General features: G+C 52.6%; 8 protein-coding genes and 2 non-coding genes across 10 annotated transcripts; 3 read left to right on the top strand and 7 right to left on the bottom strand.

Moving 5' to 3' along the window:
• Positions 1-227: 227 nt before the first annotated feature.
• On the bottom strand, positions 228-1,085 carry BDW74DRAFT_161358 (uncharacterized protein). The gene has a single exon (XM_073725768.1). The coding sequence runs from the start codon at positions 698-700 to the stop codon at positions 236-238; it is 465 nt and encodes a 154-aa protein (XP_073579412.1). The 5' UTR covers positions 701-1,085; the 3' UTR covers positions 228-235.
• Positions 1,086-3,631: 2,546 nt separating this feature from the next.
• Positions 3,632-5,777, top strand: flbB. The gene is made up of 6 exons (XM_073734078.1): positions 3,632-3,824; positions 3,924-4,154; positions 4,338-4,430; positions 4,486-4,573; positions 4,623-5,153; positions 5,202-5,777. The coding sequence occupies exons 2-6, from the start codon at positions 4,064-4,066 to the stop codon at positions 5,668-5,670; spliced, it is 1,272 nt and encodes a 423-aa protein (XP_073579411.1). The 5' UTR covers positions 3,632-3,824; positions 3,924-4,063; the 3' UTR covers positions 5,671-5,777.
• Positions 5,778-5,943: 166 nt separating this feature from the next.
• Positions 5,944-6,587, bottom strand: BDW74DRAFT_182519 (Zn(II)2Cys6 transcription factor domain-containing protein; the record flags this gene model as incomplete). Its single annotated transcript, XM_073730287.1, has 2 exons — positions 5,944-6,330; positions 6,450-6,587. The coding sequence occupies 2 exons, from the start codon at positions 6,585-6,587 to the stop codon at positions 5,944-5,946; spliced, it is 525 nt and encodes a 174-aa protein (XP_073579410.1).
• Positions 6,588-6,914: 327 nt separating this feature from the next.
• Positions 6,915-7,022, bottom strand: BDW74DRAFT_t192. Its single transcript has one exon. It is a non-coding gene; the product is annotated as a tRNA-Leu (tRNA).
• Positions 7,023-7,113: 91 nt separating this feature from the next.
• On the bottom strand, positions 7,114-7,223 carry BDW74DRAFT_t191. The gene has a single exon. It is a non-coding gene; the product is annotated as a tRNA-Leu (tRNA).
• A 110-nt stretch (positions 7,224-7,333) lies between these two features.
• On the bottom strand, positions 7,334-7,857 carry BDW74DRAFT_91928 (uncharacterized protein). The gene has a single exon (XM_073734077.1). It carries the CDS (start codon positions 7,660-7,662, stop codon positions 7,378-7,380), a length of 285 nt encoding a protein of 94 aa, XP_073579409.1. The 5' UTR covers positions 7,663-7,857; the 3' UTR covers positions 7,334-7,377.
• Positions 7,663-8,530, bottom strand: BDW74DRAFT_170652 (cutinase family protein; the record flags this gene model as incomplete). Its single annotated transcript, XM_073727197.1, has 3 exons — positions 7,663-8,041; positions 8,091-8,400; positions 8,452-8,530. 3 exons carry the CDS (start codon positions 8,528-8,530, stop codon positions 7,663-7,665), a joined length of 768 nt encoding a protein of 255 aa, XP_073579408.1.
• A 1,920-nt stretch (positions 8,531-10,450) lies between these two features.
• Positions 10,451-12,496, bottom strand: BDW74DRAFT_161349 (eukaryotic translation initiation factor 3 subunit D). The gene is made up of 2 exons (XM_073725767.1): positions 12,175-12,496; positions 10,451-12,119 (listed from the first exon to the last, which is right to left on the bottom strand). The coding sequence occupies exons 1-2, from the start codon at positions 12,380-12,382 to the stop codon at positions 10,567-10,569; spliced, it is 1,761 nt and encodes a 586-aa protein (XP_073579407.1). The 5' UTR covers positions 12,383-12,496; the 3' UTR covers positions 10,451-10,566.
• A 1,757-nt stretch (positions 12,497-14,253) lies between these two features.
• On the top strand, positions 14,254-14,847 carry BDW74DRAFT_182516 (hydrophobin family protein; the record flags this gene model as incomplete). The annotated part of the gene is made up of 4 exons (XM_073730286.1): positions 14,254-14,272; positions 14,323-14,628; positions 14,685-14,746; positions 14,797-14,847. 4 exons carry the CDS (start codon positions 14,254-14,256, stop codon positions 14,845-14,847), a joined length of 438 nt encoding a protein of 145 aa, XP_073579406.1.
• Positions 14,848-15,185: 338 nt separating this feature from the next.
• BDW74DRAFT_161343 (putative SNF2 family helicase/ATPase) lies at positions 15,186-19,501 on the top strand. Its single transcript, XM_073725766.1, has 3 exons — positions 15,186-18,675; positions 18,732-19,360; positions 19,412-19,501. The coding sequence occupies exons 1-2, from the start codon at positions 15,727-15,729 to the stop codon at positions 19,134-19,136; spliced, it is 3,354 nt and encodes a 1,117-aa protein (XP_073579405.1). The 5' UTR covers positions 15,186-15,726; the 3' UTR covers positions 19,137-19,360; positions 19,412-19,501.
• Positions 19,502-20,191: the final 690 nt, after the last annotated feature.

The following is a 20,191-nucleotide window of genomic DNA, read 5'->3' as shown; positions in this document are numbered from 1 at the left end:
TAGCATAGGCTCTTTCTCCTCGTACGTTCAGTTCGGTACAGTACATTAGGCACAGTTATTGCAAGCTTGGGTTAATATATGGAGTTCATAGCACGTATCTACAGAAGGCCTACGTAGCCAGGCACATACGTATTATACGTGGAGAGGAATACCACTCGGTAAAGAACTCGGTATGGCATTCGTAGATGATGGAACCATATAGGTTCGCGCGACTTGTAATGGAGTACGAGAGACGCTATATGCCTGTCCCAGGCATCTGTATGACAACTTCATCACACCCATCGCGCCACTGCGCGCCCATCTTGCGGATCCGACGCTCACTGGCGAGAAAGAGGAGAAGGTAAATATGGCAGGCGATCTCACCCCAGGCATAGACCTTTAGGGATAGTGCTTGGGCGTTATACTTTGCGGGTTCGTCTGCTTCAGCACCACGGCTGGGATCTCGCTCTTCGAGAATACACCAGACACCCCATCCTGCGCGGCCCTCTTTGGCAATGAGTTCGGTTAGGAAGGTCCAAAATCGGGTGAAGAGGGGTTTGTCCCAGTATGTAGGGTTGGGCAGGGATCCTGGGGCGGTTGCTTCGGTTTCTGGGACGAGGTTGATGTGGAAATACCAGTATCCTCGCTCGAGGGTGTCAAGGTCCCTGGTTTGAGTTGTGGGATTGTATGTCCGCAGGGGGTTGAGACGCTTGGTTAACATCTCAAGTGTTGGGGTGATGTGGGTTGTGAAGGGGGACTGTGCAATTGGGGGAGGCGGCGGTTTGATCTCTAAGGGGGGAGTGAGGGCAGTGGACGACTCCGAGTCTTTTGGTTGTGCTTCTGGTTCTGTGCCTGGTGCTGGCTTTGCTACTGGCTCTGACTCTGGGCGTTGTCTTTCATTGCTTTCTTTCTCTCTTTGCCTTTTGGGGACGACTGGGGTGTCGACGATGGTGGTAGGGCTGGCCTGCACTGAACCAGTCTCGTGGCCGCTTGTAGTAGGTATTGCAGTAATCTCGCATTGCGCTAGACCATTATGATCATGTCGGGAATGCCCAAGGAGCGCCTCTGTTGGGGCTAGCTGTCCCCGGGTTTCTTTTTCTTTGTTCGAAATGGCAGGGGGGTCAACGATCTTTGTAGGGCTCACATGGGTCGATATAGTCTTACGGCTCTCTGCGATGGGCGTACGAGCGCACTGCACTTGGCCATCCTCTTGCTCGGGGTACGTAACGGGTGGCGGCGAGTCCAGCCGCCGTCGTTTCGCCGGGATATAAGCTGGGACATAGGGAGACTCTGGGACTTGGAGTGGAAGCAGACTTGAACTCGGACTCTCAGCGCTCAACCCCAGTTGTTCCAGATCTGGCTGAGAATCCGGGATAACGCTAACAGGCGTTTCGAGCGAATTCTTGTCGTTTAGGGGGCCATCGCGAGGCCCGACCCGGTGCAGTGGCTCTGGGACTGGGGGCGATAAGTTGTGCGATGTTGAGTCACCGGGTTCGACAACCTCTGGGTCTGTTCCTGCTGCTTCTGCATGTGGTGCTGTGCTGAGAGGGATGGTTTCACGTGAGTAGCACTGAAAGTTTAAGATGGCCTCGACCTGGGCGCGATAGCGGGCATCGTCGACGACGCCACTGGGCGCCGAGATGTGGACGAGGACTTCTGATTTGTCCATGCGCGGGCCTTGGACAATTTTTAGTTGTCGATCATTATATATAAGACTGGAAATTTGGAATATAGTGCGGAGTATATAAGCCGGAAATGGAAGAGTGAGGCTCGAGAGTTGACTTGATGATTAATGACTTGGTGAATGAGAGTCAGAGAAAAAGGACGGGCCTCGGCTGTGGAGAGGAGCGTGACTTCCCGATTGGGCAGAGTGCCTGAGCGCCCGCAATAGTTTGTCAGTCCATCAAGTCTCAACCGTCAAATCAAGTCAAGAATCAAGGTTCATCATCATCACAAATTCATTGGAGTCATCAGCAATGATCTCATGTCAATGTCAGGGCCAGGGACCGACTCCTGACTCCTGATCATCTCGTATGCAGGGTTCGGCTCTTCCCGGCGCAATGGGTAGGCGTAATAGTGTTCTCTTGGCTCATTTACCTTCAAGCTAAGATCTGCTCTGTGCTCGCAGTGATGATTATTATTTGGAATACTCTTCCTGCCATAGCGACGATCATCCGCTAGGGCTTCGGCCATCGCGCCGCTCTCATCAACTGACTCGTGATCCTCTGGCTTGATTGGTGCCCTGGTGATGGGACCAGGAACGTGATGGTGATGCTGGACGTTCCCACGATTCTGGGACCCATCATCATCAACAACATGAGGGGTGACACAAAAGCTTCGGAAAGAAGGCCAGGTACCAGACTAACAGGCACATGTTCAATACTAGAATTACCCGGGACCCGAGCTCCATTCTGAGTAATGAGCGACAGGTGCTACGGTACGGAGCACCGTATCTGACCGCAGCACACCCACACTATAGCATTCCCGTCCGTGCACCCCTCAAATGCACAAGTCAACCAAGAACGAAGATGATTTGTGAGAACGGAAGGTATGCGTCTGCTGATGCATACCAGTCGACAGCATTGTGGTCCTCGGCCGTTGAAAACCACAGCAGGAGCGGCGCTACGGGTTCCGTTAGCCTTATATTGATGACTAGCGTCAGGTCCAAGGCTAGGGATCCTGGTCATCGTGTGGGATCGATGGTGGCGGCACGGTGGACACCTCTTGCTCCCGAAAGTCGAGACTGGAGGAGTCGAGGGATCTGCAAAGGTCATGGAGGATGACCGATCGAAATATGCCTTAGATACTCCTAGTGAGGCGCCAGGATGAAGCCAGGAATTTGACTCTTTGTTACGGCATTTACTGAAATGTCGAATACGCCCAAGGGGATCTCTTCTCACCTACGATGGCCACCATTTGGCCGTTCCGGGCCTCCGTCTCGAGGACGAAAGGAGCTCAGTGGAGTAGAAGCTGCAAGCACCGTCATCGGCCCCCCTAAACGGCAAAGAAGACTCAGGATAGCCTACGGGGCCTCATCCGCTGAAGCCAATAATCGTCAATTCGGTGCGGAGTATCGTACCAGATAAGTACAGCCAACCTCGGAAGGATAACGGGCTCGTTTGGCTCGTTCTGCAATCGAAGCAAGAGGAAATTGGCTCCTTTTAGGGATTGCCGTCAATTGCATGTCACTTGTCCTGAATCCTGATCCCAGGCTCTGACTCCTGACTCGTGAAGTAATTCGCTATAGCCATATTTTCAGGCCGCGCGGAATCAGAATCTCATCGAGATTCTCCACGGGTCGATCTGGACCCAGAAGTTGAGAACTCTTGATCCGTGATCTTCTTCCTTTGCTTCAACCACACTTTTCTTCTTTTCGTTTGCAACCCCCCCTCAAATCAGAGTACTTTTTTCACTCTCCTCTCGCACTGTCTTCCCTGTCTTCCCCTCACGCTACCGACTGGACGGAAGAAGGATTCAAGCCATCCGAACCTCGCAATTGAATTGACGCGCTCTGTCTGGGCTGATTCGCCGGAATCGTCGCTAGCTAAGCCCGTCATCGAGATTCGTATCGATTCATCGAACCCAGCCAACTAGGCCCTGAAGAACGGCACAGCAGCCAATAACTCAGAACTTCGGGGTAGCCGGGGGACACTGACTGTCAGGCTGACGCCCCAGACCCAACCATTATAATACCGCTTCGCCTTCCAGCCGGGCCTTATCTCGACTATTATTGCGCCTGCGCTGACAGGTTGACATCTTGCCACGGTGACGGCCGTATCGCAACCTTGGTTTGATTTGCTCTGTGGCTCGTGGAAGGGAAAAGGGATCCATCGTCTGGCGATTGGGTGCGTATACCCATCAACTCCAACGGCCGGGCGCTCGACGAAGAACCCACTTGTTTCATATCGACTTCTCTTGAGGCTGACGCCAGTTTTGATCTGTAGAATATCGCATCGCCCCGAATAATAATATTTCCAGGTTTCGCCGGCTCGCTGTGACGCTTACATTTTTTTTTTCGTCATTCGCTGCCCACGGTCGCATTCAACCTTCTCACACTTCCCCGCCATTTACAATCCCCGCAACCATGACTTCAATTAGTAGTGGGCCAATACCGTTGGACTTGGACGCCATGGAATCCTTGAATCGGCAAAGTTTAGGGCACAGCGCTTCACCAGGTGAGCATAACCGACACGCACCCCTGCGGTTTCTGGTCCGGCGCATGTACTTTGAATGCGGGCAGCCTCTTTGTTATCCCTGCCGAGGTTCCTTTTTATTCAGGCGGCCGGCCCCTTGCGTGGCTAGATTTTGATCTGCTCTATTTCCCGCTGTTGTTGGAGGGTCGCTAATAGATTCTACAGCCGGCCAGGATTCACCCAACATGAGGGGCTCGATCAGCGCAGACTTCTTCAGGTTCTTTGGTGGTGGAGCGCAAACCAAGAAAACTACTCGAGGTTTGTTCTCGTCGTTCTTAAAATAGCATTGCGGCTAATTCCACTTACTCCGTAGATGGACAGCCCGCCAAACGAAGAGGCCCAAAGCCCGATAGCAAGCCGGCTCTTACGCGACGGCAGGAGTTAAACCGTCAGGCGCAGAGGTAGGGTCTTTATCGTCTTTCACCAGGACAACGCTCACCATCGCATTAGGACACATCGCGAGCGGAAGGAGCAGTACATCAGAGCATTGGAGAGTGAAGTTGCACGTTTGCGAGAAGCATATACGCAAGAGATATCCGCGGCCAACGTTGCAGTTCAACGACACCAAGAAATGATTAACTCAGTGTCGGAGGAGAACAACATGCTAAAGGAGATCCTTGCGGCACACAACATCAACATTGACGCCGAATTGGAACGGCGCAGGGCCGAGCGGCCAGTGGCACCGGTGTTTCACTCCAGCCCCGTCGGGGCCGGGAGCGTTGGATCGCAGACGGGCGTCACATCGTTCACGGCGCATACCTACAGCACGCCGCCGACCACAGTATCATCATCAGGAATGAGCCCCAAGGCCCACGGGGTGGAGAAGTTCGACTTCTCATCAATTCCGGACGTTGGGCCGAGTAGTCATGGCATTGCGGCCATGCCCTGTGATGCTCTTGCCGCTATAGACCGACGGCCGCCTATCCGGGGCGGCGGGGTATTCGAAGACAATCCTCAACTTCAGATTGACTTCATCTTGGCGTATGTCCCTGTGTCTTTGTTCTTTTGGTCAACCCTAACTTTGTGCAGGCTAGAATCACCTTGTCGAGAACATACGGACTACCTCTGCCGACGCTCTGTCACCGAAGCCGATGATGAGGATATGCCATTTTCAGGACACGCGTTGATGGCCACCTGTCCGCCGCCAAGTTATATTGCCAACACGACAAGCGAACAAACGTACCCGCACAAGACCTATGACCTACCGCATGCCAATCTCACGACGCTCCTTAACCTCAGCCGGCAACTGGTGACAGAAGGACAAGTCACCCCGATCATGGCACTCCAGGCTCTAAAGAGCCATGATATGTACACGAGGTTGACGCGGGACGACGTGAAGCTGATTATGGACACGCTTGAGAACAAGGTCCGTTGCTACGGATTCGGGGCAGTATTGGAGGACTTTGAACTCATGGACTGTTTCAGCAGCGTCCTTGGATCCAAGATCGAGGGAGTCGTACCATTTTCCCAGCCTGCTGATGAGACGCTATATTCATGATCACTTGCTTTCTTTCTTTCCCATTTCTTCGATTCCCCCTTGTCGTTCCATTTCCTTTTATAATACCTAGCATCCGTGAAACATGTATATATATCATGGTCTGCGAGCGTTGTTTCCTTTTTGCACCCCTTCGGTCGCTATACATATTTTCATTTGTCAATTTATTTAGGGAGGAGACTGCTATCCGCTTCACTGTTGTCGCGATAATAGCATATGAAATCATACCACATCAATCCAAGATATCCATCTACCTTAAGCAACTCCATAGCTAGCTCATGCCACCTCCCTCCCATCCAGCTCCAGCACCCCCAAAACACTCTCAACTTCCTCCCCAGCCCTAATCCTTTCCACAACCTCCCTAACAAGCTCCACCGAGCCCCCTCTCAAAACCGCATACACAGCCTCGAGCGCCTCCTGCTCGTCGGAGTCCTCGTCCACCCCTCCATCCCGATCAAAAACAATCCCAGCCCCGGGTACAGCCCCAGACGCAGCAAAAGACGATCTCGCCAGCTTCTCCTGCAACTCACCCCTCAACGCCCTGAGCTCGGCGATCGCATCTGCCGCCGCGATCGCCTCGCGGTCTTCGCTTGTGCTTGCGTATGTACACTCGGATGGTGTCTTGCGCGCGATGCAGGCACTGCAGGGGGAGGCGCGGTTGCACTGAGCATTTGTTAGTATACACGTATCTAACCATCGTCCTCAAACCTAGAACAAGCAATGTGTGGTACAGGTATGTATGTAATTTGAAGGGTGTGGGGATAGCGAGTCATAACTCATACCTTGACTTTGCGCATGCGGCAGGCGGCGCAGGAGGTTACGGGGCGGGGCTTGGATGGCTTGTCTTTTTCTTGCCTGGGGTCTGAGGATGAGGATGCCGTTGGAGTTGAAGGCGCTTGATTCGTTGGTACGAAGGACATGATTGATGAGCTTGGTAATTGGGATTCTATGTGGTTGTGAGGGGAGAGGAGGCTTGCTCTATCGGTCTGTATCCTGGAGCGTGGCGTGGAATGGGGGAGGCAAATCACACGAGAGGACTTTTGTTAATGTACGTAGGTGCTCTGCATCATCCCTGCCTAGTCTGCTCCGTGAGTACACACAGGACTCTTGGTTACTTGGCCATCTTGCCGACACATCGGCGTCGGAGTCTTTCTTGTCTATTCACATTGCATCGGGTTTTCTCTCCTTAGCAGCCAACAATGACACCTCCAAAAAATGGCATCGACTGCACCAGGAGCAAAAAGCTATGACAAGGGTGGGATTCGAACCCACGCTCCTTTCGAAACACGGAAGCTATTAATAGCTGGGCCAGGTTAACCTGAACCGTGCGCCTTAGACCACTCGGCCACCTTGCCTTTGTATATTATGTAATAGCCAAAGTAGTCAATATCAAGGACACATGTAAGTATGAGGTCAAAAACAGGTATGTTAAGAAGCAAAAAGTAATGACAAGGGTGGGATTCGAACCCACGCTCCTTTCGAAACACGGAAGCTATGCTAGTAGCTGGATCAGGTCAGCCTGAACCGTGCGCCTTAGACCACTCGGCCACCTTGCCCTGCTGATGTAAAAGATTTTAATTTTATGCGATGTAAAGCTAATTTGTGCTGCGCAGGCTCCAGAGCATTATCAACTTTTTGAGGGACCATAGTAGGTACGCTTTCGAGCTTGGACAGTCAGTACGTTTGTGTATAGCCATTTGGTTCCTGAAGCTATAGTCGCTTCTGTGTCTCGTCGAAGTAAATGATAGATCCTTTTTGAAATAACAAGTAGTCATTGTCGTGATGCGATCTATATACGCAAATATATATATGGGAAGTAAATTGCTCGTGGCTCGCGGGATCTCTCCACCACGACCCAGCCGGCAAAAAGATTGACTCGAGAAAGGAATCCTGGCTCATATCATAATCAAGCCACATATCACTCATCATACCATCAGTACTGCCCAGGGCCGAGCGATCATTCGCCCACACTAACAGAGTCATAGCGACAACCATCTAGTTACCCAGGCCAGAGAACCAGCTAGCAAGCCCACCAGCCTGGCTGGTCTGACTAGCAGCGCTAGAGGAAGAGCTGATAGCGCTGCTGGAGGTGGAGGTCGAGGCGGGCATGGAGCTGAGCTGCTGTTCGAGCCACTTGGAGGCGTCGCCGGTGTTCATGACATAGGTGAAGTGAGCGGCGGTAACGATCAACGTTCCGTCGCAGACCATGTCGCCAGCAGCGCAGTAGATCTTGATTTTATCCTTGGGGAAGTTCTTGATTTGCCCGCCGTCCTGTTTCTTGCGGGTATCACCGAAGAGAACGACACCGGCGATCTTGTCCTTGATCTCGTCCGACAGTTCGGGGATCGCGCCGTGCATGACGGCTGTTCCTTGGCTGTATCATATGTTAGGATGTGGGCGATGTAGGAGACGTTGGGACATACCTGTATCCACCAGCCACGATCTTGGTGTCAGGGCACTTGGACGCAGCGGTCTCAAAGAGCTCCTTGGCCTCGGCGATAGCGGCAGGGGATGTTCCCTGGGGCAGGGCGTTTTCCATCAGACCCGCAGTGTACTTGGGTCCGACACCCTGGCAAGCAACACCACCAAGAGACATATCGCCCTTGAGGTCGTTGCAGACGGCGGGACCAGTTGAAATACCTAGAAGGCCGGGCTCGGTGGAGGCACGGGCGAAGATAAAAGTGACGGGTTTGCACTCGCCGTTGCGAAGGTCATTACCGCTCGAGCCACCAACTGCCTCTCGTTAGTACTTCATGCTATGCGCTCGAGTAGACAGGAACATACGCTGGCGCTCATTAAGAGCTACAGGGCTGGCAGCGGAGAGGCTGACAAGGGCAGCTAGAGACAGAAGCTTGAAGTGCATGATGAGGAGTGACTGTAAAGAGTGACTCGTGGAAAGTGAACGACAGTGTAGGGCTATGAGAACCCTTGCTAGGCCTGCTAGGTTTGCTGTGCTGGACGTCTCCGGCACGAACGGCGGCCCAGATTTATATCCTCTGCTCTTGTACTCGTGCTCTTGCATTCGACGAGCAAATCTGCAGGATCATTGACCCACAAAGTCCCAATGTGTGTCGCCATACCTCGAATCCGGGTTGAGCAAGCCTGCCGAGTCCCTGTGCTAACGGGATTATAGTTGAAAGTGGAGGGTTCGTCCGAGCGTCGCAGAAATGAAGTATCATTTAGGGCCCTAGTCGGTGATTTGAAACAACGCCCTGGATTGACTGAGGTGGCGGACCTCGGCAGTGTCCCTGGTATAGATCCGAAATGATCAGTGCCGTACATTTCCTGATCCATAGATACCGTATAATGAGGATGATCATGCCCAGGTTGATATACCACGCCCTCGTGGTGCCTGAGATGAAACATCGCCGTAGCCGGTAAGGTACGGCACTGGACACAGAGCGGCCGGAACAGATGAAAGCTAAAGCAGCGGTGGGACTCGGTACCAGGCAGATCCCTCCAAGTACGGCTTCGAACGTGGCTCTGGAATACTTCAAAACCAGGCGTTGGCGCATGGGCTCCTCCCCGGGAGCCACCCTAACTCCAAAAATTGGCAGCGGGCTCGGTCTGACCTCCAAATACAGCCAAAAACGACAGTAGTGGATAGACGCCAGCACCGCCGGCACCTGTGTATCTGAAAGATGACAAGCTAAGCGCGATGATAGCCCTGCTGTTAATTACTTGGTTCGAGATATCAATCGCCGGAGGGTAGCCAAGATCGAGAGATCAGATACGAAATCACGTTCGTGCGGCAGATTTTCGGCAGTAGATCACGCATCGTTTCATGTAAAATGACATGAAGTCATTTCAACCCCTGGACCCTGACTATGAAGTCTCGGACCCCTGTTCTGGCCGTGATGGATTCTGAGGCATAGCAAACTTTAGCGTTCTGAAACGACCGAGGTGAAACCGGATACCCCGGATGGAGTCATTAAAAGACCCAAACAGGCAATATCGCCTTTGCCCGGGATCGCCCTCCGCCAATTTGTGGGATATAGCCCTGCACTTTATTATACTGCGATGGCCATTACGCGGAATACTGTGGGCAAATCACTGCCGAGCGCCCGAGGCTGATTAGAGAAGACTCCAGCGTCCTTTGTGCAGGGCAAAAGGTCCTCACGCGGTTTACCGAGTCTGTTATGGCACTGCCACTGACCTCCCAAGTATCCACTAGGACATGCCCCGAAGCCTGACAACCGAGATTTCTCAAGCTTGGTGGTGATCTGGCCATGTGGAGTTACTGTGACTCGTGACTCGTGCAGCAGTCTGACTTCGAGAGTCGAAGCCCGCTTCAGTCTCCGCCGAGGTAATCTGATGGTCGGACATGACAGGCAGCACCATAAACGATATCTTGGAACGGTAAAGGATGCGAGAACGTATCAGTTCAGACAGATTGCAGCTGAGCATGTGGCTAAGAAAACACAAAGTGTCAGCCAGCTTATCGACCCATGGTTCTAGAGAGAGACATGACCGGGAGAACACATGGAAGACGCTTTGGTGCAGTGCAGTACCGATGGTCCAATTGTTGCACGGATAATAGAGCGGCCGTCTTGAGTGTCGCTTCTTGAACCTAGATAGTGTTGGCCATGATAGTGCCGGCGAAGGCAGCAAAGAACGGCGAGTGTGGTGCTGTAACGGAGAGTAAGAGAGCCAAGAAAAGTGGTAATTCCGGGACTGGCGCGGGCTGTCTAGCAGTCAGGTCAGGTGGTAAACCACGAATTACAGGATGGAACGGTGGTCAACTAGAAAGACCATATACGCGATTGTCAGTGAAGAGCGGATATGAATGACCCAAAATCTCGTGAGTTGGACTCGTGATCTACTACTTTTGAATATGCACATGAACGGCATCTAAACACATGATATCTCGTATCTTGGACACAGAACACATTCATTACTTCATGCCTCCTCCTCGTCACCCTTGACTTCCTGCTCCTCCTCAGCGGCCTCCTCGTCCTCCTCAAACGCGTTGGCGGGAACGCTGTAGAGACGAAGGACGGAACGGTTGGGGTCCTTGACCAAGATGTACTTGACGACCTCGTTCTCGTCCTTGTCGGCATCAAGAGCACGAATGCGGTCCACGATGGTGCGCACAATACCCCATCCGTTGCCCAGGTTAAGATTCATCTGGGCGGCGAATTCACGAGGCTTATATCCAGCAACGCCCAAGACGACGTGAGCGGCGGCGGAGCGGGGGTTGGCACGCGACACGAAACCAAGCTTCATGCCATCGGCCTTGGCGAGTATGGCCTGGGTGGTCCAGCGGGCAAGCTTGCAACTGTTGTTCTTCATTTCCGTGGCGACGACGGCACCACGCTGAGAGTACAGCTTGCTGCGCCAGTCAAGAGAGCCACCGGAGCCCTGAGCCTTGCTGTCAAACTCGTTGAGAGCCTTGACGACCAATTGCTGGTCCTCACCGCTGGCAGGGTTCTTCATGAGGGCGTCGATCTCGGTACGGACGATCATGTTGACAGGCTCCTCATCGCTCTCCAGAGAAAGGTCGAAGCGGCGGTACTTGTAACCCTTGGAGGCGAGGGGTTCGGTCTCCTCGTCGGCATTGTAGAAGGGGTTAGGGTGGCTGAATTCAACCTTGGCGTTGTTGGCCTCCACGACGGTCTGGAGGGCGAAGTTGTGGTTGATGAAGGTAGCCTCCATGGCGAGAGCGCTGGGGGTGTTGATCGAGTCCTGCTTGCCAGCGGATTCTGCGACCTCCATTGGCGCATCAGCGGCGTTCTCATTGACGGTCACAAGATCAAGCGAGGCACCCTCGCGCTTGTCTAAGTAGATCTTGTTGCCCTGGTGGACGATGACAATATCCCATGAGTAGACACTGCGAGGAGCGCACATGAGCATGGAGAGGATATCGGAGGTAGCGAAGATGGTGGCCTCGTTCTTCTCGGCCAATTCTTGGATGACGGGGTCCTGCGAGGTGGTGACGTTGTACGCAGCCCGCTCAAGAGCCTGCAAGCGGCGCTCAGCGTTCTTGACAGGGGCCTTGTCGTAAGAACGGTCGTAGTAGTAGAGGAAACCATAAGTGTCCACATCCTCACCCTCGGGTGCCTGGAGGTTCAACTTGGACAGACGGTTGAAGTCAACCTCCTCCAGCATGGACCAATCGGGGCGAATGTTGACTGAGGGCTCGCGGGTCCTCTGCGGCTTATCATAGTCCTTCCAGCCAAAGCGACGACCACGGTTGCCGCGAGCGCCACGGTTGTCGTAGTAGCGGTCACCACCCTGGCCGCGACCAGCGCCAACACGCTGGAAGCCGGCGCGACCACCACGCTGTCCCGCACCGCCGCGCTGGCCACGGCCACGGAAAACGGTGCCACCACCCCGACCAAAGGTGCGCTTAGCTGAAGTGCGAGTGTTGTCAACCACGGAGAAGGAGGATTCGTCTTCGGCAACCTGGACGGCGAACAGGCTGGAGGAGCCAGCTCCGTAAACTTGCTGATCTGCAATAAAACATTTGTTAGGATGGTCTTCCAAGACAGGATTAGAAGTCCATACCTCTGTAGTTGCGGTTGTACGCTTGGCGACCGCCACGGTCACGGTCCTTGGAGTCGGCGGTCCAGTCGGCCATACGGCCTAGCTTGTCACCCTTAGAGAAGGGAGCATAGGGGACACCCTCAAGCATGTTGTCCGCCGAGGTGGCAGGACCCCAGGTGTCCTCCGCGGGGAGGGCCGCCACGATATCTGCAATGGAAATAGGGGCCATGATGTTCAGAATTCTCGGGTTAAAAACCGCAAGAAGACAGTGAGGATGACCTGAATAATAGAGATAAGCCCCTCACAAACCGAGGTAGCCTTGGGAAATCTGGAGACAGTGAGCTCGCAGGCGGTGGGATATTGAGAATCCAAAGAACGCCAATTTTTTGTGTCGCGAGTGGTGCTGTGGCTGGTGGACTTGACACCGCCACACACCGCCACACACCGCCTGATTAATGCACGGCCACATTGATGCCTGAGGAGTTGAGTCTGTAGTATGCTAGACCCGTGATGCCTTTGTGCTATGAACTTGACTCTGACATTCAACGACTCTTCAGCAGAGGACAGAATTATGTCACAAAACCCCTGGGCCAACATCGCCTGAGCGTTTGATTCTGGTGATATTGGATTATGTGAACCAGGCCAAAATGTTCAACCCGCCGTTATCGCAAGCCCAGGAACACCTTCCGGTCAACCGAAGTATTTCCCTGGTACAATGCTTACCTTGAATCTTGTTGATAACCGTCCTACGGCTTCATTTACGTAAATAATCTCATATCTTGCTATGGAGTCGGAGAAGTTAACCTTCTATAGGTCACACTGTTCGTCGAACGCCCAGGAGCCTGAAGTCTATCACAATGAACCATTATTCTGGGCGCCTGATTCATTGTGAGCAAGAAGGGTCCTTCCGCTCTAGATCCGGGCTAGAAGCCATGAACAGAGTTCAGGCTCTAGATAGGACCACTCACTTGACGGCGATCTCGATTTCGGTCGCGGTTAATGAAAAATGGTTTTGAGCTGTCACCCGATGATCGGTCGGGCGCTGCTATTAGAGGCTTCAGCACGATGGCTTATCAGTTTCTATTTCTCAGAGGAACGAGGCTATCTATGCCATCCCCTTTTTAATGCCTTCTCCGCAATTGCCGCACGGTCAGATGTCAGTGGCAGAGGCTTGAACTAATAGTTCATTTCTTTTTCTCCCGGAGACTAGCCTGCATGATCGTCGCTACTCCGAGCGTATACTGGTTATCTGCTCCGGAGTTGTGATCTCTGGCATTGTCCAGTGACCGCATCGCTGACATAGTCTGGAGATATTTCAGCTTGGTTGTCGATCTCATTCGATACCAGATCTCTCCGCGTCTTTGAGCGCAGTCCCACTGATAAGGGACTCGCAGCTCACAGGCTGGAGCAACCCACATCCCGAACTATGGTTTCTGCGACAAGTGACGACAACCGAGATTCGTTCTTTCAAGCGAGTCCTTGCTCCAGAGCCCTGCAGCGCTTCTCCGAACCGGGATTCGCTCCGCTCGTTGAGGCCTCTTGTCTATCCGGTACCGCCACCATGATTTACCTGGGATGATATGTGTCGAATCACAGCAAGCCGATAGCTAGGTCGGGCTCAACGAGAAAACGTACTGCGTTGCCCTGTCTGTAGCTGAAGACTTGGAGATCCGCAAGGCCAATCAAACCCCATTATGATTGTTCTCTTCCAGGATGTTCCTGCAGGTTGCAGGAGATTGATCGGCCGTTCGCCAAGATCGATCTAGTTGGGTCTGTGGCGGAATCAAGACATCGGGTTCCTGGAGTGTTCATCCAGGATTGCTTCGTCATGAGGCATTCATTTTCATAGGTCAAGATGCCATGATGACCGTACCATGGCCTTATCTACGTGGAGGGATCTGTAACCTACCTCTTGATTTGGAATGCCTCGCTCTTTGGTCTGGATTCTGAACCTGAATTGCATACGGAACATGGCCTGAACCCGAACCCGACCTCTCTGTTAAGGCAACAGGGACTGGAAATTGCCCACTCACCTCTACTCATTCAGGAAGGGCACAGGATGATCCGATAAGCTTTCGACTGGACATTGAGTTGCTCGTCATGCCATTAGTGGTTAAAGGTATATATAGGGCTCCGAATTCCCTCCCAGAGAGACTCTAATCACAGCAGCATCTATTAACATCAAAGATCTTAGACTCTCATTTGCACTCATCTTCACCAACCGTTCTTTCAACTTCTCGAATCTAACCATCAACATGAAGTTCGCCACTGCCATCTCTGTCCTCGCCGTCGCCGGCTCTGCTCTGGCTTCTGCCCTTCCCTCCACTGCCGGCCTCGAGAAGCGGGACCCTGATTGCATTGCTCCTGTTCTCTGCTGCGGCACCCTCACTACTCCTCTCGATCCCACTGTTGACCCCATCCTCGAGCTTCTGGGCGTCGACGCCGCTTCGATCGTTGGTTCCGTCGGTCTTCTCTGTATGTCTACTGCAAAAGCGGTCACTTTTCTCTTTACACTGTGCTAACCTGGATAGGCCATGCCTACGATGACGAGTGCACCTCCGAGCCCCAGTGCTGCACGGAAGCCAACCTTTTGGTAAGTCTAATGCCTCTTAGCAACGCCTGGACGCAACTAACGAAGTACAGGGCGGTACCCTTGCACTTGGCTGCAGCGCTCTGGACTACTACCACCACTAAGGGCTCATTCGATGAGAACTGTTGATGAACCGTGATGGTGCTGGAGCAGCTATGTATAACTATAGCACGGGTCGGGATGGGATTATGCTTCTGAGTTGCTATATCCAGGAAGGGTGCAGACTTGGCAAGATACTTCTACTTACAATCTTTAATTAACCTCTATTTCAAGCGACCAGGCATCTTTCCTTATGTTCTTGTAAAGTATTGCTTATATACCCATTACTGGCTTAGATTGCCGCCAGCCTAGATAAAGTTTATCTTGACTACCCAAGCGCGAAGATCAACAAGAAACCTCATGATTAGAATTGGAAACAGCTCTGGCGTCTTCGCATAATAATGTCGTTATATGTCATCAATAAATTCCCGACTCCTCGAGACTAGTGCTGCTGCATTGGCCATGTCAATCATTGATGACAGCCACCCCGCTTTCGGTTGCTGGGGCAGAATCCAAAACAAACGAGCGATAACTCGATAAGAGAAAAGTGACGGCTCTTGCCCACCCACACTCCAAAGAAATTCCCAACCTCGACAAAAGGACGTTCTTACACTCGTTTACTAACCCTACAGGCAGATGAATGAATAGAAGATAGAACTCTGGAAAGCAGTTCTGTCCTGTTCTTGCCCGCGATAACTCTGACGCCCTTGACGGAAGAAAACAGCGTAAGGAGTCAACTCGCAAGCGAGCTGAAGACGAACTAACGAGGCAACGAGAAAGCAGCAGGCTCGTGCAAAAGTGCTCGACTACTTCGCGACAGAGAAGTTCTCAGGCTCGAAAATACCGCGCTCTACTGTACCGACCTGAATGCAGGTCTAGGGAACAGGCACCAGGAACCGATCTCACAGAAAATCCAGGGGCGCGGACAAAACTCACTGAACGCCATGGCACGAGAGAGCAACGCCCCGACTGATCTTATCACCCCGGTTAAACCGAGAGACCAGACAAGCCGTCCCCAGCAACCGCACCAGCCAGAGTTCGGGGTGCCATCACCGCTCGGCCGCCAGTCCTACTCGCAAAACCACGGCAACAACCCTTTCAATATCCCCAAACAGAACCGCCCTAGACCGGAGCACCATAGATCGCAACAAAACCATCAACGACCGCACAACCCACTTCATCAAAATGCGAGCCGGCCTAACCTTCCTCCTCTCCACGCCGTATCCACGCCGAAGAAACGAGAGCCGTTCGACCCCTTCAAACCTGTCCGTCCCTCCGCGTACAATGAGAACCGAATGTCTCGCCCTGTCAATAATGATGCTTTTGCGATCCGCCGTCCCGAGAACCTTACGTTCGCCACGCCCAAAGCCCCGAAGACCTTCTTTGCCAACAAGGCTTCTCCATTGAAACAAACTACCGCAGCTAAGAACTTGCAGAACTTTGTAGACTTGACAACATCAACACCCAGTGGAGGTGGATTTGCCACTTCTCGAACGCCCCGCTTCGGAGTTTCAGACACAAGCGACTGGGTCGATACAGCGAAAGCTAACGAAAATATTAAGGCGCTGTTAGAAGGAGCGTTCGAAGACGAAGATGAAAAGCAACCTAAGCCAAAAGGCAAGAAGAAGAAGGATAAGAAGAAGAGCAAGGGAAAAAAACAAGACAGCGAGAGCCCGAAGGCTAAGGATGAAAGCTTGGATATGGATGACCTTGCCGCTCAGCTGCAGGGAGTGAGTGTTAACGAGAATCGCCGCGCTGAGGACGACGACGATTCCACTACCAAGGCAAATGGTGAGGAAGCAGAAGATCAGGAGACTGGAGACGAGAAGGATGCCAGTGATGCCTCAGAATCCGAGGAGGGCAGTGAGGACGAGGACGACGATGGGGTCGTTGAAGGTCTAAAGGTTCAACTGCTTCCTCACCAGCGACAGGGAGTCAACTGGATGTGCGCCAAAGAAATTGGCTCACTGAAGCCTAAGAAAGAAGAGAAGGGTGTACTGCCAAAGGGCGGAATCCTGGCAGATGATATGGGCCTTGGAAAAACGGTCCAAGCCATTGCCTTGATGCTCACGAACCAGAAGCCTAAAGACGGGATGAGACGACGACCTGCACTGTCAAACCAGGACGAGCAATCCGAGGACAGTGATGAAGAGGGTACGGAGTCGCGAAAACTTCCCAAAGGGCTGAGCAAATCCACCTTGGTTGTTGCGCCTCTTGCATTGATTAAACAATGGGAATCTGAGATCAAAACCAAGGTTGAGTCATCCCACAGGCTTCGCGTGCTTGTTTACCATGGTCAAGCTAGAGCTAAATCCACCGACCGTTTGGATGACTACGATGTTGTGATCACTACCTACGGAACCCTGACTTCCGAGCACAACGCAGCGACCAAGAATGATAAGAAGGCAGGTATATTCTCCGTGAACTGGTACCGCATTATCCTTGACGAGGCCCACACAATTAAGAACCGTAATGCAAAGGCAACGCAGGCGGCATATGCATTGGATGCCGAATACCGCTGGTGCCTTTCAGGAACGCCTATGCAGAACAATCTCGACGAGCTGCAGAGTCTCATTAGATTTTTGCGAATCAAGCCGTACAACGACCTGGCCAACTGGAAAGACCAGATCACTAGGCCACTAGCAAATGGTCGTGGTGGACTCGCAATCGAGCGGCTACAGGTTGTCCTAAAGGCCTTTATGAAGCGTCGTACCAAGGATGTGCTGAAACTCAACTCCAACCTCAAGCCTGGTGAAGAAGCCGATGGGAAAAAGAAAAACCCCGGCTTCCAGATTGTTAAGCGCGAGGTGATCAAGGTGGCAGTAGACTTTATGCCAGGAGAAAAAAACTTCTACCAGCGACTGGAGCAGCGGACAGATAACAGTCTTGAAAAGATGATGGGCGATTCTAAGATAGACTACGCAGGGGCATTGACCTTGCTTTTGCGACTTCGGCAATGCTGTAACCACCCCGACCTGGTGAAGAGCGACCTGGCTAAGGACAAGGATATCCTGTTACAGACCGGCGCCTCAAATAGCCAGTCGTCTTCCAAGAAACACGATGATCTGGATGATGTGGCGGATCTCTTCGGTGCACTTAGTGTCGTATCGAAAAAATGTGACATCTGTCAGATGACACTGAGCCAGGCTGAATCTACCGGCGGTGGTAGCAGGTGCAGCGAATGCGAGAAGGATTTCAACACACCCTTCGTTTCAGATGGAGCCAAGAAGAAGAAGGCATCCAAAGATATCTTCGATCTCACGGCATCTCCATCAGAACGCCAGCCAGAGAATCGTATGGCTCGCTTCCGCAGAAATAGAAAGGTTGTAGTGGATAGCGACGATGAAGAAGAGGACGGCGAATGGCTTGTCCCCGAAGGCCAGCGTCCAGGGCTGTCCCTAGGCAGAGCTGGCGGATCCGACGACGAAGATGCAGAAGGAGGTGGCGAATGGCTTCGATCTGATGATTCTGAAACTGAAGATGAACCCGAATCGCCCAGCCAGCGAGGGCATCGCCGGAAGCCGCAGGTTGAGGATGACTCTGATGATGATATATTCTTGAACCCTGGAGACGACGATAATCAGGTGCTTCCATCGACCAAGATCCGCCAATTGATGAAAATTCTCCGACGCGAGGCGCCGGACTTCAAGGTTATCGTGTTTTCTGTGTTCACATCAATGCTTGACAAAGTTGAGCCATTCCTCAACCGCGCCAACATCGGTTATGCACGGTATGATGGAAGCATGCGCAATGACCTCCGTGAGGCGAGCCTGGAGAAACTCCGGAACCATCGGGGAACTCGTGTACTGCTTTGTAGTTTGCGAGCTGGAGCGTTGGGGCTGAATCTCACTGCAGCGAGTCGTGTGGTCATATTGGAACCTTTTTGGAACCCAGTAAGCTTACTACTTCCCCCGCGCTGTTGGCACGCGACACTAATTTTGGCATCTAGTTTGTAGAAGAGCAAGCGATCGACCGTGTGCACCGTCTCAACCAGACTGTTGATGTGAAAATTTACAAGATGATCATCAAAGACTCTGTTGAAGAGCGAATTCTTGACCTACAAGACCGAAAGCGCGAACTGGCCAACGTCACAATTGAAGGCAAGACGGCGGCAGGCAAACTGACGATGAACGACATGATGGCTCTTTTCGGAAAGGACGCCGAGTCGCGATACACAGGCGGCCAGAGCAGTCTGGAATTTTCGCCGCAAAAGGGTAATCTACTCAGGCCGGACTATGAGTCGTCCAGCCAAGGCCGATCAGATGCCGGCCCGGAGAGCTCTCGTGATCGCAAAGGCAAACAAGAGAGGCGAGCGCCTTGGTCGGAGAACCCTGTTTATGGTAGACGGTGGTAGACTAATGTCACTAGACCGTCTAACTCCGAGACAATGGATGGCATTAGAATGGCGCGAGTGTTGGTTATGAAAGGCTGCATTGGGAGGTTGGGGCATCTTTCTGCATATTGAGTTCGGGACTGTCTCTTTGTTTCTTTGTTTGGAGCTTGGCACTGTTTAGAGTACATATTATCGGCTGCAGTTACCTGACGAGTTATATGGGATAAATTCGTACATGTCATAATGTGAGCACTTGAGCACAGTCATTCTGTAACGGGCTGACAGCGGAGTTTGAGTGTGGATGGCCCTGTCAGCGAATGGTGGAGATAACGGTAGAGGTCTCCATGAAGATGGACATGTAGGTTCAGCCCCTGAGTTGGGGGTCGGAAAGTGCTTCTAGAAGTCTTAAAAGAAGGCAGAGAACACGTAAGACCGGGCCAGAGCAAAAGAAAGCATGCCGCCACCAGCTACAAGCGAAGTCTCTCCTAAGACTGGGTTTAAGATCGGTCTCATGTGAAGGGGAAGGATGAGGGCGCGAGCGACTGGTCAGAAGGCAGCGCGAAGGATGAAACGCGATCTGCAGCTCTCAGCCTGCGAACGAAATGAATGAAAAACGTGGCGGCCACGAGCTGTGGTCGGCCACGGATACCTTGACAGTGACACTGACAGAGAGGGAACCTTCCTCGCGAAGGCAAAGGGCGGAAAATGAGAAGCGGGCTCGTATTTTTGATCCATTCGGCGACTTGGTCTTTGTTTGCCAAAAATCTTGACTTTTTCTTGTGCAGGCCCAGTTGCATGCTCATCTCTATCCACATCCACATCCCAGACTGCTAGACTAGCGGCCCGCCTCCATCAACTTCCCCGTCGCCAGTCAACGAACCCTCTCCTTTTCACCACATCTCTCTTCTGCTGCTGCAGCTTCCTCCCCCATTCCATCCTCCTCCCGTCAATCTCTATTACTCCCGCCTGGCTCCTTCCGTTTTGCGACCCGGTACGTACGTCACTCCTCTGTCCAGTCCTGCCTTTGCAGTTTTCCCCTTCTTGACCGGCATCCCCTGCACACGCCCGGCTGCGGA

Source organism: Aspergillus multicolor (assembly GCF_047715735.1).
Source record: "Aspergillus multicolor strain CBS 133.54 unplaced genomic scaffold BDW74scaffold_36, whole genome shotgun sequence".
Lineage (NCBI taxonomy): Eukaryota > Fungi > Ascomycota > Eurotiomycetes > Eurotiales > Aspergillaceae > Aspergillus > Aspergillus multicolor.
The sequence above is the reverse complement of the archived record's forward strand: the minus strand, read 5'-3'. Positions and strand labels throughout refer to the sequence as shown.